Source organism: Xenopus tropicalis, chromosome 7, assembly GCF_000004195.4.
Source record: "Xenopus tropicalis strain Nigerian chromosome 7, UCB_Xtro_10.0, whole genome shotgun sequence".
NCBI classification, from domain to species: domain Eukaryota; kingdom Metazoa; phylum Chordata; class Amphibia; order Anura; family Pipidae; genus Xenopus; species Xenopus tropicalis.
The window spans coordinates 2,120,443-2,137,684 of NC_030683.2; the positions used below are offsets into that span (position 1 = coordinate 2,120,443).

The 17,242-nt window shown below is 48.4% G+C and overlaps 1 protein-coding gene across 3 annotated transcripts in view; it reads right to left on the reverse strand.

Moving 5' to 3' along the window:
* Positions 1-17,242, reverse strand: part of cfap58 (cilia and flagella associated protein 58) — a 48,762-nt gene that overhangs the window by 12,706 nt on the left and 18,814 nt on the right. For all 3 annotated transcript variants that reach the window (NM_001126070.1, XM_031905162.1, XM_031905163.1), the window contains 2 exon segments: positions 6,863-6,967; positions 15,020-15,131. In NM_001126070.1, coding sequence (NP_001119542.1) covers positions 6,863-6,967; positions 15,020-15,131 — 217 coding nt within the window.

Below are 17,242 nucleotides of genomic sequence, written 5' to 3' on the forward strand. Positions count from 1 at the left end.
CATAACTATAAACCCAGTGAGAATGAGGAATGAATGGATATTGGGGAGTTGTATCAGGAGTCAGAACCAGCAGTGCAGGGAAGGGAAAGGGACAGACACAGTGACAGTTACACATAACTATAAACCCAGTGAGAATGAGGAATGAATGGATATTGGGGAGTTGTATCAGGAGTCAGAACCAGCAGTGCAGGGAAGGGAAAGGGACAGACACAGTGACAGTTACACATAACTATAAACCCAGTGAGAATGAGGGATGAATGGATATTGGGGAGTTGTATCAGGAGTCAGAACCAGCAGTGCAGGGAAGGGAAAGGGACAGACACAGTGACAGTTACACATAACTATAAACCCAGTGAGAATGAGGAATGAATGGGTATTGGGGAGTTGTATCAGGAGTCAGAACCAGCAGTGCAGGGAAGGGAAAGGGACAGACACAGTGACAGTTACACATAACTATAAACCCAGTGAGAATGAGGAATGAATGGGTATTGGGGAGTTGTATCAGGAGTCAGAACCAGCAGTGCAGGGAAGGGAAAGGGACAGACACAGTGACAGTTACACATAACTATAAACCCAGTGAGAATGAGGAATGAATGGGTATTGGGGAGTTGTATCAGGAGTCAGAACCAGCAGTGCAGGGAAGGGAAGGGACAGACACAGTGACAGTTACACATAACTATAAACCCCAGTGAGAATGAGGGATGAATGGATATTGGGGAGTTGTATCAGGAGTCAGAACCAGCAGTGCAGGGAAGGGAAAGGGACAGACACAGTGACAGTTACACATAACTATAAACCCAGTGAGATGAGGAATGAATGGGTATTGGGGAGTTGTATCAGGAGTCAGAACCAGCAGTGCAGGGAAGGGAAAGGGACAGACACAGTGACAGTTACACATACTATAAACCCAGTGAGAATGAGGAATGAATGGGTATTGGGGAGTTGTATCAGGAGTCAGAACCAGCAGTGCAGGGAAGGGAAAGGGACAGACACAGTGACAGTTACACATAACTATAAACCCAGTGAGAATGAGGAATGAATGGGTATTGGGGAGTTGTATCAGGAGTCAGAACCAGCAGTGCAGGGAAGGGAAAGGGACAGACACAGTGACAGTTACACATAACTATAAACCCAGTGAGAATGAGGGATGAATGGATATTGGGGAGTTGTATCAGGAGTCAGAACCAGCAGTGCAGGGAAGGGAAAGGGACAGACACAGTGACAGTTACACATAACTATAAACCCAGTGAGAATGAGGAATGAATGGGTATTGGGGAGTTGTATCAGGAGTCAGAACCAGCAGTGCAGGGAAGGGAAAGGGACAGACACAGTGACAGTTACACATAACTATAAACCCAGTGAGAATGAGGAATGAATGGGTATTGGGGAGTTGTATCAGGAGTCAGAACCAGCAGTGCAGGGAAGGGAAAGGGACAGACACAGTGACAGTTACACATACAGTGGCTTGCAAAAGTATTGGCCCCCTTGAACTTTCCCACATTTTGTCACATTACAGCCACAAACATGAATCAATTTTATTGGAATTCCACGGGAAAGACCAATACAAAGTGGGGTACACGGGAAAGCCCAATACAAAGTGGGGTACACGGGAAAGCCCAATACAAAGTGGGGTACACGTGAGAAGTGGACGGAAAATCACACCTGATTCCAAACATTTTTTACAAATAAATAAGTGCAAAGTGGGGTGTGCGTAATTATTCAGCCCCCTTTGGTCTGAGTGCAGTCAGTTGCCCATAGACATTGCCTGATGAGTGCTAATGACTAAATAGAGTGCCCCTGTGTGTAATCTAATGTCAGTACAAATACAGCTGCTCTGTGACGGCCTCAGAGGTTGCTAAGGGAATATTGGGAGCAACAACACCATGAAGCCCAAAGAACCCACCAGACAGGTCAGGGATAAAGTTATTGAGAAATATAAAGCCGGCTTAGGCTACAAACAGATTCCCAAAGCCTTGAACCTCCCACGGAGCCCTGTTCCACCGATCATTCAGAAATGGCAGGAGTATGGCACAACTGTAACCCTACCCAGGCACGGCCCCCCCTAAACTCACAGGCCCAACAAGCGCTGATCAGAAATGCAGCCAAGGGGCCCATGGTGACTCTGGGGGGGCTGCAGGGATCTACAGCTCAGGGGGGGGAATCTGTCCATAGGCAACTATTAGTCGGGCACTGCACAAAGTTGGCCTTTATGGAAGAGGGGCAAGAAGAAAGCCATTGTTAACAGAAAACCATAAGAAGTCCCGTTTGCAGTTTGCCACAAGCCATGTGGGGGGGGGCTCTGGTCAGATGAGACCAAAATGGAACTTTTTGGCCAAAATGCAAAACGCTATGTGTGGCAGAAAACTAACCCTGCACATCCCTCTGACCCCACCATCCCCACTGTCACATATGGGGGGGCAGCATCATGCTCTGGGGGGGCTTCAGCAGGGACAGGGAAGCTGCTCAGAGTTGATGGGAAGATGGATGGAGCCAAATACAGGGCAATCTTGGAAGAAAACCTCTTGGAGTCTGCAAAAGACTTGAGACTGGGGCGGAGGTTCCCCTTCCAGCAGGGCAACGACCCTAAACATAAAGCCAGGGCAACAATGGGTTAAACCCAAACATATCCATGTGTTAGACTGGCCCAATCACAGCCCAGATCTAAATCCAATGGGGAATCTGTGGCAAGATCTGAAAACTGCTGTTCCCAAAGGCTGACCATCTAATCTGACTGAGCTGGAGCTGTTTTGCAAAGAAGAATGGGCAAGGATTTCAGTCTGTAGATGGGCAAAGCGGGTAGAGACATACCCTAAAGCCTGGCAGCTGGAATTGCAGCAAAAGGGGGTTCTACAGAGTATTGGGGGGCTGAATAATTACGCACACCCCCCTTTGCACTTATTTATTTGTAAAAAATGTTTGGAATCATGTATGATTTTCCTTCCACTTCTCACGTGTACCCCACTTTGTATTGGTCTCTCCCATGTACCCCACTTTGTATTGGGCTTTCCCGTGGAATTCCGATAAAATGGATTCATGTTTGTGGCTGTAATGTGACAAAATGTGGGAAAGTTCAAGGGGGCCGAATACTTTTGCAAGCCACTGTATATATAAACCCAGTGAGAATGAGGAATGAATGGGTATTGGGGAGTTGTATCAGGAGTCAGAACCAGCAGTGCAGGGAAGGGAAAGGGACAGACACAGTGACAGTTACACATAACTATAAACCCAGTGAGAATGAGGGATGAATGGATATTGGGGAGTTGTATCAGGAGTCAGAACCAGCAGTGCAGGGAAGGGAAAGGGACAGACACAGTGACAGTTACACATAACTATAAACCCAGTGAGAATGAGGGATGAATGGGTATTGGGGAGTTGTATCAGGAGTCAGAACCAGCAGTGCAGGGAAGGGAAAGGGACAGACACAGTGACAGTTACACATAACTATAAACCCAGTGAGAATGAGGGATGAATGGGTATTGGGGAGTTGTATCAGGAGTCAGAACCAGCAGTGCAGGGAAGGGAAAGGGACAGACACAGTGACAGTTACACATAACTATAAACCCAGTGAGAATGAGGAATGAATGGATATTGGGGAGTTGTATCAGGAGTCAGAACCAGCAGTGCAGGGAAGGGAAAGGGACAGACACAGTGACAGTTACACATAACTATAAACCCAGTGAGAATGAGGGTATGAATGGGTATTGGGGGAGTTGTATCAGGAGTCAGAACCAGCAGTGCAGGGAAGGGAAAGGGACAGACACAGTGACAGTTACACATAACTATAAACCCAGTGAGAATGAGGGATGAATGGATATTGGGGAGTTGTATCAGGAGTCAGAACCAGCAGTGCAGGGAAGGGAAAGAGACAGACACAGTGACAGTTACACATAACTATAAACCCAGTGAGAATGAGGAATGAATGGATATTGGGGAGTTGTAATCAGGAGTCAGAACCAGCAGTGCAGGGAAGGGAAAGGGACAGACACAGTGACAGTTACACATAACTATAAACCCAGTGAGAATGAGGGATGAATGGATATTGGGGAGTTGTATCAGGAGTCAGAACCAGCAGTGCAGGGAAGGGAAAGGGACAGACACAGTGACAGTTACACATAACTATAAACCCAGTGAGAATGAGGAATGAATGGATATTGGGGAGTTGTATCAGGAGTCAGAACCAGCAGTGCAGGGAAGGGAAAGGGACAGACAGACACAATGAATGGATATTGGGAAGCTGCTTAGGATGATATTTACTTGCAAGAGGCAACATTTTATTTTTGTTCTTCATCCCCTATAATTTACTTTGCTATATAAACCCCGTGAGATCCATCCCTTACGTTCTGGTGCCCCCTACTGTCCATGCTGTGAGTTACACCCCCTTTGCAGGAAGAATCGAGGGGCTTCAAAGGGAATGGCTAAGTCTGAGAGCAGCAATTACCTGACAAGACGACGGCGCAGGGAAAGTGCTGCTCTTGCAGTTGCCTTTGAACACTTCCCCTGCTTTATCCCTTTTATTTTAACCTTCGTTTTAACTCCGCGCATAACTTCCTATTAACTCGTTTTGTGCAAGAAGCCTTAGCCGGGCAGCGATCCTGTATTCCTACAACACATTCCTGCCAGATTCCCGGAGGTACCTGGAATTCCCACTCCGAGGGGTTAATAAGGGGGATTGGTTGGTGAATCCAAGGAACTGTTCCGCCATGTTAATGTGAGGGGCGGGGCCACCGTTCCATGATATTGGCCACTATAGGGCTTGTCAGCGGGGATAGGGTGTCTGACTCCAGGCTGTTTCCATTACGCTCAATAGGAGGCGCCACATGTTCTTCTTCAACCTGAGCCCTCAGTCCATGTGTTTTTTGGTTGCCGGGGTCAGTGACCCCATGACAGTCAGATAGCTTTAAAGGGGTTGTTCACCTTCAGGTTAACTTTTAGTATGTTATTGAATGCTCTATTCTTAGCAGGTTTTCAATTGGTCTTCATTTTTTATTTGATATAGTTTTTGATCTATTAGCCTTCCTCTTCTGGGCTTTTAAATTGGGGTCACTGACCCCGGCAGCCAAACCCTATTGCTCTGTGAGGCTCCAGTTTTATTGTTACTTTTTATTCCTTATCTTTCTATTCAGCCCCTCCCCTATTCATATTCCTGTCTCTCTTTCAAACCACTGCCTGGTTGCTAGGTTAGATTGGACCCTAGCAACCAGATAGCTGCTGAAACTCCAAACTGGAGAGCTGCTGAACAAAAATCTAAATAACTCAAAACCCGCAAATAATAAAAAATGAAGACCAATTGCAAATTGTCTCAGAATATTACCCTCTAGATCAGTGCTGTCCAACTTCTGCGGTGGCGAGGGCCGGAATTTCTCGCGCATACGTGGTGGAGGGCCGCTAATGGAAGCCACTCCCCCCTTATAAACCACACCCACTTCAAGCCACACCCATTTTATCACAATGGTGGTAGTGCAGCAAAAACCCAAATGCTTGGTCCTCACTGCAGGGATATCAACCATCATTCATATGTGAAAGAATTATATTATGTCATATTAAGACATACCCTAAAATCCATATGACTCTTCCCCTGTGGATAGCACAGCAACCCCCAGTACATAATTACACACCTTAGGGAACATTTACTGGCTATTTCCAACTGCTAACAAACTCCCAGAACAAACCCCTGCCAGGTTCACCTCCCACAGGCAGCAAAGGATAGCACTCTGCCTGCCTTACGCTACCTGTGTGTGCCATACTCTGCCTGCCCCATGATGTCTGTGTCTGCCATATGCTGCCTGTGTGTGCCATACTCTGCCTGCCATATGCTGCCTGTGTCTGCCATACTCTGCCCTACCCTGCCTGTGTGTGCCATACTCTGCCTGCCATATGCTGCCTGTGTCTGCCATACTCTGCCCTACCCTGCCTGTGTGTGCCATACTCTGCCTGCCATATGCTGCCTGTGTCTGCCATACTCTGCCCTACCCTGCCTGTGTGTGCCATACTCTGCCTGCCATATGCTGCCTGTGTCTGCCATACTCTGCCCTACCCTGCCTGTGTGTGCCATACTCTGCCTGCCATATGCTGCCTGTGTGTGCCATACTCTGCCCTACCCTGCCTGTGTGCCATACTCTGCCCTACCCTGCCTGTGTGCCATACTCTACCTGCCATATGCTGCCTGTGTGTGCCATACTCTGCCCTACCCTGCCTGTGTGTGCCATACTCTGCCCTACCCTGCCTGTGTGTGCCATACTCTGCCCTACCCTGCCTGTGTGTGCCATACTCTGCCCTACCCTGCCTGTGTGTGCCATACTCTGCCCTACCCTGCCTGTTTGTTCAATACCCTCCCTGTCCTATGTTGCCTGCCGTGCCATACCCTCCATGCCCCATGCTGCCTATGTGCCATACTCTGCCTACCCTATGCTGCCTACACACAGACCTGAGGTGTGAACAGTTGAACAATGTGGGTGATTACAGCCTGAGCCTGAGGTGGGAACACTGCAGGGGGGAACAATGCAGAGATTAAAAGGTGGAACAACACAGGGGATTACATTTTTAAACAATACAGGGGGATTACAGCCTGAATCTGAGGTGAGAGCCATGCAGGGGGGCAGTTAATCTCAGTACTGATACCATTTAAAGCTTATACAAGGGTAAACCATCAAAGCAGCCAGACAGGTGGGGGGCCACACAGAGGGGGGTCGCCAGTTGGACAGCACTGCTCTAGATCATACTAAAAGGAGCCATATTCCATGGCTGTTGGCGTTTGTGTGAGTGCAGAGTGGTGTGAGTTTATAGACAGGGGGTTAATAATGGGGCAGATGGGGCATGCTAGGGTAGAAGCCGGGCCCCCCTGACGGTACTCATTACCCATTACCTGCAGGAGCAGCTCTTTCTCCACCACTTCCTCTGTTTTGCGGATGAGGCGCTTCTGCAGGGTGTGGATCTTCTGGATCAGTTCATAAGTACTCGGGTCACTCGCCTGCAGAACAGGAATAGGCACATTAACTCTCGCCGTGCCAACCCCTAGGGGTCACTTTGTGGCTGAGGCAGATCCGATTCTTATGGAAACCCAGCTGCAAAACTCTAAAGGTGCCCATAAACCGGTGGGCGTAGGTGCTGTCCCCTGTCCCGATGCGGTCCCCAATCAAACCTGCCTGATCGAGATCTGCCTGATTTCAGGCCAGATATTGATTGGTCGGTCATGCCCATACGGGGCATATAAGCTGCCAAATTGGTGTAAAGTACCGATATCTGCAGCTGGATTCGGCCCGTGTAGGGCCACCATAAGACCTGGACTAGGGGCCAAACACGGGCAAATTTCAGCTGCCGATTTGGGCCCATCAGATCGATTTGGCAGCTTATCTGCCTGTATATGGGCACCCCCAATGGGCCTACCCAACCGATATCTGCCTGAAATTGGTGTAAAGTACCGATATCGGCAGCTGGATGTAGGGCCACCATAAGACCTAGACTAGTGGCCAAACACGGGCAAATTTCAGCTGCCGATTTGGGACCATCAGACCGATTTGGCAGCTGATCTGCCTGTCTATGGGCACCCCCAATGGGCCTACCCAACCAATATCTTCCTGAAATTGGGCAGATCTCAATCAGGCAGGTTTGACCAGGGAATACATTTGGTCGGCCCATACACCTACTGTATTAATTAGCCTGACATCGGCCACCCAACGATATCACAGACCTGGCACAGTGTATGGCCACCTTAGGACCAAGACACTGAACCAAAGATGATTGGCCAGAATAAGACTGAACTGACCAATGAGCTGTTACACTGGCCGCTGCTGGGTTATATGTTGCTCTGTGCCCCCTACACTCCTGGCAAAGGTTCTGGTCAAATCAGCGTGTGGGTCCTTCTGCCAGATCAGTGCCAGCCAATCAAACTGGTACCCATGTTGCGCAACGGGCACAAGTGGGCGCAGCTCAGTATAATTGCTGGGAGCGACTCCCTATAATTTGTATTATTTCCCTGGAATGAGCAGAGACACGACTGCTGCAATAACGGGGAGGCAAAGTGGCATTACGGATGCGTGGCGACTCCCCGGCAGGGGCTTTGGGAACGAGAAACAAAGCACCCGCTGAATTTCTTTCGAGAAAACGGGCCGGAATAATTCCTTTTGTCTCGTTATTGCCGATATTATTGACTCTCAGCTGCAGCAAATGGAGCGGCGCATCTGATAATTACACGTTGGCTATTTAAGCAAATTGATGGCCCAATCAAGCAGCTTTGTGCAACATCTGCCCTCAGATTGGGGTTTTATAGGCGGAGCTTGTAAATCCTTATTGGAAGTCATTAGTGGAGAGGGGCACATACGCTGGAAAGGTGGAAATTGTGGCATAGCTGCCCAATTACATGCCCAGGACTGCATTATACCCCGTTAGCTGCCCAATTACATGCCCAGGACTGCATTATACCCCGTTAGCTGCCCAATTACATGCCCAGGACTGCATTATACCCCATTAGCTGCCCAATTACATGCCCAGGACTGCATTATACCCCATTAGCTGCCCAATTACATGCCCAGGACTGCATTATACCCCGTTAGCTGCCCAATTACATGCCCAGGACTGCATTATACCCCATTAGCTGCCCAATTACATGCCCAGGACTGCATTATACCCCATTAGCTGCCCAATTACATGCCCTGGACTGCATTATACCCCATTAGCTGCCCAATTACATGCCCAGGACTGCATTATACCCCATTAGCTGCCCAATTACATGCCCTGGACTGCATTATACCATGTTAGCTGCCCAATTACATGCCCAGAACTGCATTATACTGTGTTAGCTGCCCAATTACATGCCCTGGACTGCATTATACCCTGTTAGCTGCCCAATTACATGCCCAGGACTGCATTATACTGTGTTAGCTGCCCAATTACATCCCGGGACTGCATTATACCCCGTTAGCTGCCCAATTACATGCCCTGGACTGCATTATACCCTGTTAGCTGCCCAATTACATGCCCAGGACTGCATTATACCCCGTTAGCTGCCCAATTACATGCCCAGGACTGCATTATACCCCATTACATGCCCGGGACTGCATTATACCCCGTTAGCTGCCCAATTACATGCCCAGGACTGCATTATACCCCATTAGCTGCCCAATTACATGCCCAGGACTGCATTATACCCCGTTAGCTGCCCAATTACATGCCCAGGACTGCATTATACCCCATTAGCTGCCCAATTACATGCCCAGGACTGCATTACACTCCATTAGCTGCCCAATTACATGCCCAGGACTGCATTATACCCCATTAGCTGCCCAATTACATGCCCTGGACTGCATTATACCATGTTAGCTGCCCAATTACATGCCCAGGACTGCATTATACCCCATTAGCTGCCCAATTACATGCCCAGGACTGCATTACACTCCATTAGCTGCCCAATTACATGCCCAGGACTGCATTATACCCCATTAGCTGCCCAATTACATGCCCTGGACTGCATTATACCATGTTAGCTGCCCAATTACATGCCCAGAACTGCATTATACTGTGTTAGCTGCCCAATTACATCCCGGGACTGCATTATACCCCGTTAGCTGCCCAATTACATGCCCTGGACTGCATTATACCCTGTTAGCTGCCCAATTACATGCCCAGGACTGCATTATACCCCGTTAGCTGCCCAATTACATGCCCAGGACTGCATTATACCCCATTACATGCCCGGGACTGCATTATACCCCGTTAGCTGCCCAATTACATGCCCAGGACTGCATTATACCCCATTAGCTGCCCAATTACATGCCCAGGACTGCATTATACCCCGTTAGCTGCCCAATTACATGCCCAGGACTGCATTATACCCCATTAGCTGCCCAATTACATGCCCAGGACTGCATTATACCCCATTAGCTGCCCAATTACATGCCCAGGACTGCATTATACCCCGTTAGCTGCCCAATTACATGCCCATGACTGCATTATACCCCGTTAGCTGCCCAATTACATGCCCAGGACTGCATTATACTGCGTTAACTGCCCAATTACATGCCCAGGACTGCATTATACTGCGTTAGCTGCCCAATTACATGCCCAGGACTGCATTATACTGTGTTAGCTGTCCAATTACATGCCCAGGACTGCATTATACTGTGTTAGCTGTCCAATTACATGCCCAGGACTGCATTATACTGCGTTAGCTGCCCAATTACATGCCCAGGACTGCATTATACTGTGTTAGCTGTCCAATTACATGCCCAGGACTGCATTATACTGCGTTAGCTGCCCAATTACATGCCCAGGACTGCATTATACTGTGTTAACTGCCCAATTACATGCCCAGGACTGCATTATACTGCGTTAGCTGCCCAATTACATGCCCAGGACTGCATTATACTGTGTTAGCTGTCCAATTACATGCCCAGGACTGCATTATACTGTGTTAGCTGCCCAATTACATGCCCAGGACTGCATTATACCCCGTTAGCTGCCCAATTACATGCCCAGGACTGCATTATACCCCATTAGCTGCCCAATTACATGCCCAGGACTGCATTACACTCCATTAGCTGCCCAATTACATGCCCAGGACTGCATTATACCCCATTAGCTGCCCAATTACATGCCCTGGACTGCATTATACCATGTTAGCTGCCCAATTACATGCCCAGGACTGCATTATACCCCATTAGCTGCCCAATTACATGCCCAGGACTGCATTACACTCCATTAGCTGCCCAATTACATGCCCAGGACTGCATTATACCCCATTAGCTGCCCAATTACATGCCCTGGACTGCATTATACCATGTTAGCTGCCCAATTACATGCCCAGAACTGCATTATACTGTGTTAGCTGCCCAATTACATGCCCTGGACTGCATTATACCCTGTTAGCTGCCCAATTACATGCCCAGGACTGCATTATACCCCATTAGCTGCCCAATTACATGCCCTGGACTGCATTATACCCCATTAGCTGCCCAATTACATGCCCAGGACTGCATTATACCCCATTAGCTGCCCAATTACATGCCCTGGACTGCATTATACCCCATTAGCTGCCCAATTACATGCCCAGGACTGCATTATACCCCATTAGCTGCCCAATTACATGCCCTGGACTGCATTATACCATGTTAGCTGCCCAATTACATGCCCAGAACTGCATTATACTGTGTTAGCTGCCCAATTACATGCCCTGGACTGCATTATACCCTGTTAGCTGCCCAATTACATGCCCAGGACTGCATTATACTGTGTTAGCTGCCCAATTACATCCCGGGACTGCATTATACCCCGTTAGCTGCCCAATTACATGCCCTGGACTGCATTATACCCTGTTAGCTGCCCAATTACATGCCCAGGACTGCATTATACCCCGTTAGCTGCCCAATTACATGCCCAGAACTGCATTATACCCCGTTAGCTGCCCAATTACATGCCCAGGACTGCATTATACCCCATTAGCTGCCCAATTACATGCCCAGGACTGCATTACACTCCATTAGCTGCCCAATTACATGCCCAGGACTGCATTATACCCCATTAGCTGCCCAATTACATGCCCTGGACTGCATTATACCATGTTAGCTGCCCAATTACATGCCCAGGACTGCATTATACCCCATTAGCTGCCCAATTACATGCCCAGGACTGCATTACACTCCATTAGCTGCCCAATTACATGCCCAGGACTGCATTATACCCCATTAGCTGCCCAATTACATGCCCTGGACTGCATTATACCATGTTAGCTGCCCAATTACATGCCCAGAACTGCATTATACTGTGTTAGCTGCCCAATTACATGCCCTGGACTGCATTATACCCTGTTAGCTGCCCAATTACATGCCCAGGACTGCATTATACCCCGTTAGCTGCCCAATTACATGCCCAGGACTGCATTATACCCCATTACATGCCCGGGACTGCATTATACCCCGTTAGCTGCCCAATTACATGCCCTGGACTGCATTATACCCCGTTAGCTGCCCAATTACATGCCCAGGACTGCATTATACCCCATTAGCTGCCCAATTACATGCCCAGGACTGCATTACACTCCATTAGCTGCCCAATTACATGCCCAGGACTGCATTATACCCCATTAGCTGCCCAATTACATGCCCTGGACTGCATTATACCATGTTAGCTGCCCAATTACATGCCCAGAACTGCATTATACTGTGTTAGCTGCCCAATTACATCCCGGGACTGCATTATACCCCGTTAGCTGCCCAATTACATGCCCTGGACTGCATTATACCCTGTTAGCTGCCCAATTACATGCCCAGGACTGCATTATACCCCGTTAGCTGCCCAATTACATGCCCAGGACTGCATTATACCCCATTACATGCCCGGGACTGCATTATACCCCGTTAGCTGCCCAATTACATGCCCAGGACTGCATTATACCCCATTAGCTGCCTTATTACATGCCCAGGACTGCATTATACCCCGTTAGCTGCCCAATTACATGCCCAGGACTGCATTATACCCCATTAGCTGCCCAATTACATGCCCAGGACTGCATTATACCCCATTAGCTGCCCAATTACATGCCCAGGACTGCATTATACCCCGTTAGCTGCCCAATTACATGCCCATGACTGCATTATACCCCGTTAGCTGCCCAATTACATGCCCAGGACTGCATTATACTGCGTTAACTGCCCAATTACATGCCCAGGACTGCATTATACTGCGTTAGCTGCCCAATTACATGCCCAGGACTGCATTATACTGTGTTAGCTGTCCAATTACATGCCCAGGACTGCATTATACTGTGTTAGCTGTCCAATTACATGCCCAGGACTGCATTATACTGCGTTAGCTGCCCAATTACATGCCCAGGGCTGCATTATACTGTGTTAGCTGCCCAATTACATGCCTAGGACTGCATTATACTGCGTTAGCTGCCCAATTACATGCCTAGGACTGCATTATACCCCATTAGCTGCCCAATTACATGCCCAGGACTGCATTATACTGCGTTAGCTGCCCAATTACATGCCCAGGACTGCATTACATTCCATTAGCTGTCCAATTACATGCCCAGGACTGCATTATACTGCGTTAGCTGCCCAATTACATGCCCAGGGCTGCATTATACTGTGTTAGCTGCCCAATTACATGCCTAGGACTGCATTATACTGCGTTAGCTGCCCAATTACATGCCTAGGACTGCATTATACCCCATTAGCTGCCCAATTACATGCCCAGGACTGCATTATACTGTGTTAGCTGTCCAATTACATGCCCAGGACTGCATTATACTGCGTTAGCTGCCCAATTACATGCCCAGGACTGCATTATACTGCGTTAGCTGCCCAATTACATGCCCAGGGCTGCATTATACTGTGTTAGCTGCCCAATTACATGCCTAGGACTGCATTATACTGCGTTAGCTGCCCAATTACATGCCTAGGACTGCATTATACCCCATTAGCTGCCCAATTACATGCCCAGGACTGCATTATACTGCGTTAGCTGCCCAATTACATGCCCAGAACTGCATTATACCCCATTAACTGCCCAATTACATGCCCAGGACTGCATTATACCCCATTAGCTGCCCAATTACATGCCCAGGACTGCATTATACTGCGTTAGCTGCCCAATTACATGCCTAGGACTGCATTATACCCCATTAGCTGCCCAATTACATGCCCAGGACTGCATTATACCCCATTAGCTGCCCAATTACATGCCCAGGACTGCATTATACTGCGTTAGCTGCCCAATTACATGCCCAGAACTGCATTATACCCCATTAGCTGCCCAATTACATGCCCAGGACTGCATTATACCCCATTAGCTGCCCAATTACATGCCCAGAACTGCATTATACTGTGTTAGCTGCCCAATTACATGCCCAGGACTGCATTATACCCCGTTAGCTGCCCAATTACATGCCCAGAAATGCATTATACTGTGTTAGCTGCCCAATTACATGCCCAGAACTGCATTATACTGTGTTAGCTGCCCAATTACATGCCCAGGACTGCATTATACCCCATTAGCTGCCCAATTACATGCCCAGGACTGCATTATACTGCATTAGCTGCCCAATTACATGCCCAGGACTGCATTATACTGTGTTAGCTGCCCAATTACATGCCCAGGACTGCATTATACTGCGTTAGCTGCCCAATTACATGCCCAGGACTGCATTATACTGTGTTAGCTGCCCAATTACATGCCCAGGACTGCATTATACTGTGTTAGCTGCCCAATTACATGCCCAGGACTGCATTATACTGTGTTAGCTGCCCAATTACATGCCCAGGACTGCATTATACTGCATTAGCTGCCCAATTACATGCCCAGGACTGCATTATACTGCGTTAGCTGCCCAATTACATGCCCAAGACTGCATTATACTGTGTTAGCTGCCCAATTACATGCCCGAGACTGAATTATACTGTGTTAGCTGCCCAATCACATGGGGTGGAACATGGCTGGCCCCTGGTTTGCACAGAAGCTAGGGGCATGCACTGACCACCCTTCGGTCACATACAATGGATCAGTATTATACTGGGGGAGCTGAACTACACTGCACTGCAATAGGAAGGTTATCTGACCAATCACACACTCCCAATCTGCATTATGCTAGGTTAGCCGACAAATCCCATACTTTCCGACTGATGTTATACTGGGTCAGCTGAACAATGATATATTTCCAGCCACACAGTATTACTATTTATTTGATTTATTATGCTGCATTTATACAGTGCGGGCATGTTCCTGCAAGCCCTTCCCAGAGAGTGTTCATTATTCACGTCAGTCTCTGCCCCAGTGGAGCTAACACTCTCTACATCAAATTCACACAAAACACACTACTGTCAATTTAATCTAGAACCAATTAACCCGCCTGTATGGTTTTGGGGTGTGGAAAGAAAGTGGGGTACCCAAAGGAATCCCACACCGACATGGGGAGAACATAAACTCTCCTTGCAGATAGCGCACAGGCTGAAATCAATCTCATATAGCCCCCCCCCCCCCCAGTCACAGTACATATGTGGATTATATATGTGGCCGGCTGTCTCACCTCCAGTTTCCTCCATCTGTGGACATTCATGGGGTTCTCCAGCTCCTCCTCCAATGCTCGGCACCGGGTTCTTTCCTTCAGCAGGTCCCTCTGCATGTGGTAAACCTCCCGTCTGAAATGCAAGAAGAGCTGTCTCACCATGCACTGCTGTCTCACTGGGCCCTCTCTGGGGGTATTTTATTGTCGAATACCAGCTCCAGACTGAAATTTAAAACAGGGCCTGGCATTCCAAACAGCCCCCAACAGGCCCAGTAAATGGTGACTGTCTATGGCACCTTACAGCAGCCCCTCAAACCCACATATTGCCAGTCGGGGCCTGTCTGATACTGTTCATTGCAGGGTAGAACTCTATATCCTGGTAATGGATGCTACTCAGTAGTATTCTATAGCCTGATACTGGGCACTGCTGGGTAGTACTGAATAACCTGATACTGGGCACTGCTGGGTAGCACTGAATAACCTGATACTGGGCACTGCTGGGTAGTACTCAATAACCTGATACTGGGCACTGCTGGGTAGCACTGAATAACCTGATACTGGGCACTGCTGGGTAGTACTCATACCTGATACCTGGGCACTGCTGGGTAGTACTGAATAACCTGATACTGGGCACTGCTGGGTAGCACTGAATAACCTGATACTGGGCACTGCTGGGTAGTACTGGATACTGGCACTGCTGGGTAGTACTCAATAACCTGATACTGGGCACTGCTGGGTAGCACTGAATAACCTGATACTGGGCACTGCTGGGTAGTACTCAATAACCTGATACTGGGCACTGCTGGGTAGTACTGAATAACCTGATACTGGGCACTGCTGGGTAGCACTGAATAATCTGATACTGGGCACTGCTGGGTAGTACTCAATAACCTGATACTGGGCACTGCTGAGTACTCAATAACCTGATACTGGGCACTGCTGGGTAGCACTGAATAACCTGATATTGGGCACTGCTGGTAGTACTGAATAACCTGATACTGGGCACTGCTGGTAGCACTGAATAACCTGATACTGGGCACTGCTGGGTAGTACTGAATAACCTGATACTGGGCACTGCTGGGTAGTACTGAATAACCTGATACTGGGCACTGCTGGGTAGTACTCAATAACCTGATACTGGGCACTGCTGGGTAGTACTCAATAACCTGATACTGGGCACTGCTGGGTAGTACTCAATAACCTGATACTGGGCACTGCTGGGTAGTACTCAATAACCTGATACTGGGCACTGCTGGGTAGTACTGAATAACCTGATACTGGGCACTGCTGGGTAGTACTCAATAACCTGATACTGGGCACTGCTGGGTAGTACTGAATAACCTGATACTGGGCACTGCTGGGTAGCGCTGAATAACCTGATACTGGGCACTGCTGGGTAGTACTGAATAACCTGATACTGGGCACTGCTGGGTAGTACTCATTATCCTGATACTGGGCACTGCTGGGTAGTACTCAATAACCTGATACTGGGCACTGCTGGGTAGTACTGAATAACCTGATACTGGGCACTGCTGGGTAGTACTCATTATCCTGATACTGGGCACTGCTGGGTAGCACTGAATAACCTGATACTGGGCACTGCTGGGTAGCACTGAATAACCTGATACTGGGCACTGCTGGGTAGTACTCAATAACCTGATACTGGGCACTGCTGGGTAGTACTGAATAACCTGATACTGGGCACTGCTGGGTAGTACTGAATAACCTGATACTGGGCACTGCTGGGTAGTACTGAATAACCTGATACTGGGCACTGCTGGGTAGTACTGAATAACCTGATACTGGGCACTGCTGGGTAGTACTCATTATCCTGATACTGGGCACTGCTGGGTAGTACTCAATAGCCTGATACTGGGCACTGCTGGGTAGTACTCATTATCCTGATACTGGGCACTGCTGGGTAGTACTCATTATCCTGATACTGGGCTCTGCTGGGTAGTACTCATTATCCTGATACTAGGCACTGCTGGGCAGTACTCATTATCCTGATACTGGGCACTGCTGGGCAGTACTCATTATCCTAATACTGGGCACTGCTGGGTATTAATGAATAATCTGATACTGGGCACTGCTGGGTAGTACTCATTATCCTGATACTGGGCACTGCTGGGTAGTACTCATTATCCTGATACTGGGCACTGCTGGGTATTAATGAATAATCTGATACTGGGCACTGCTGGGTAGTACTCATTATCCTAATACTGGGCACTGCTGGGTATTAAT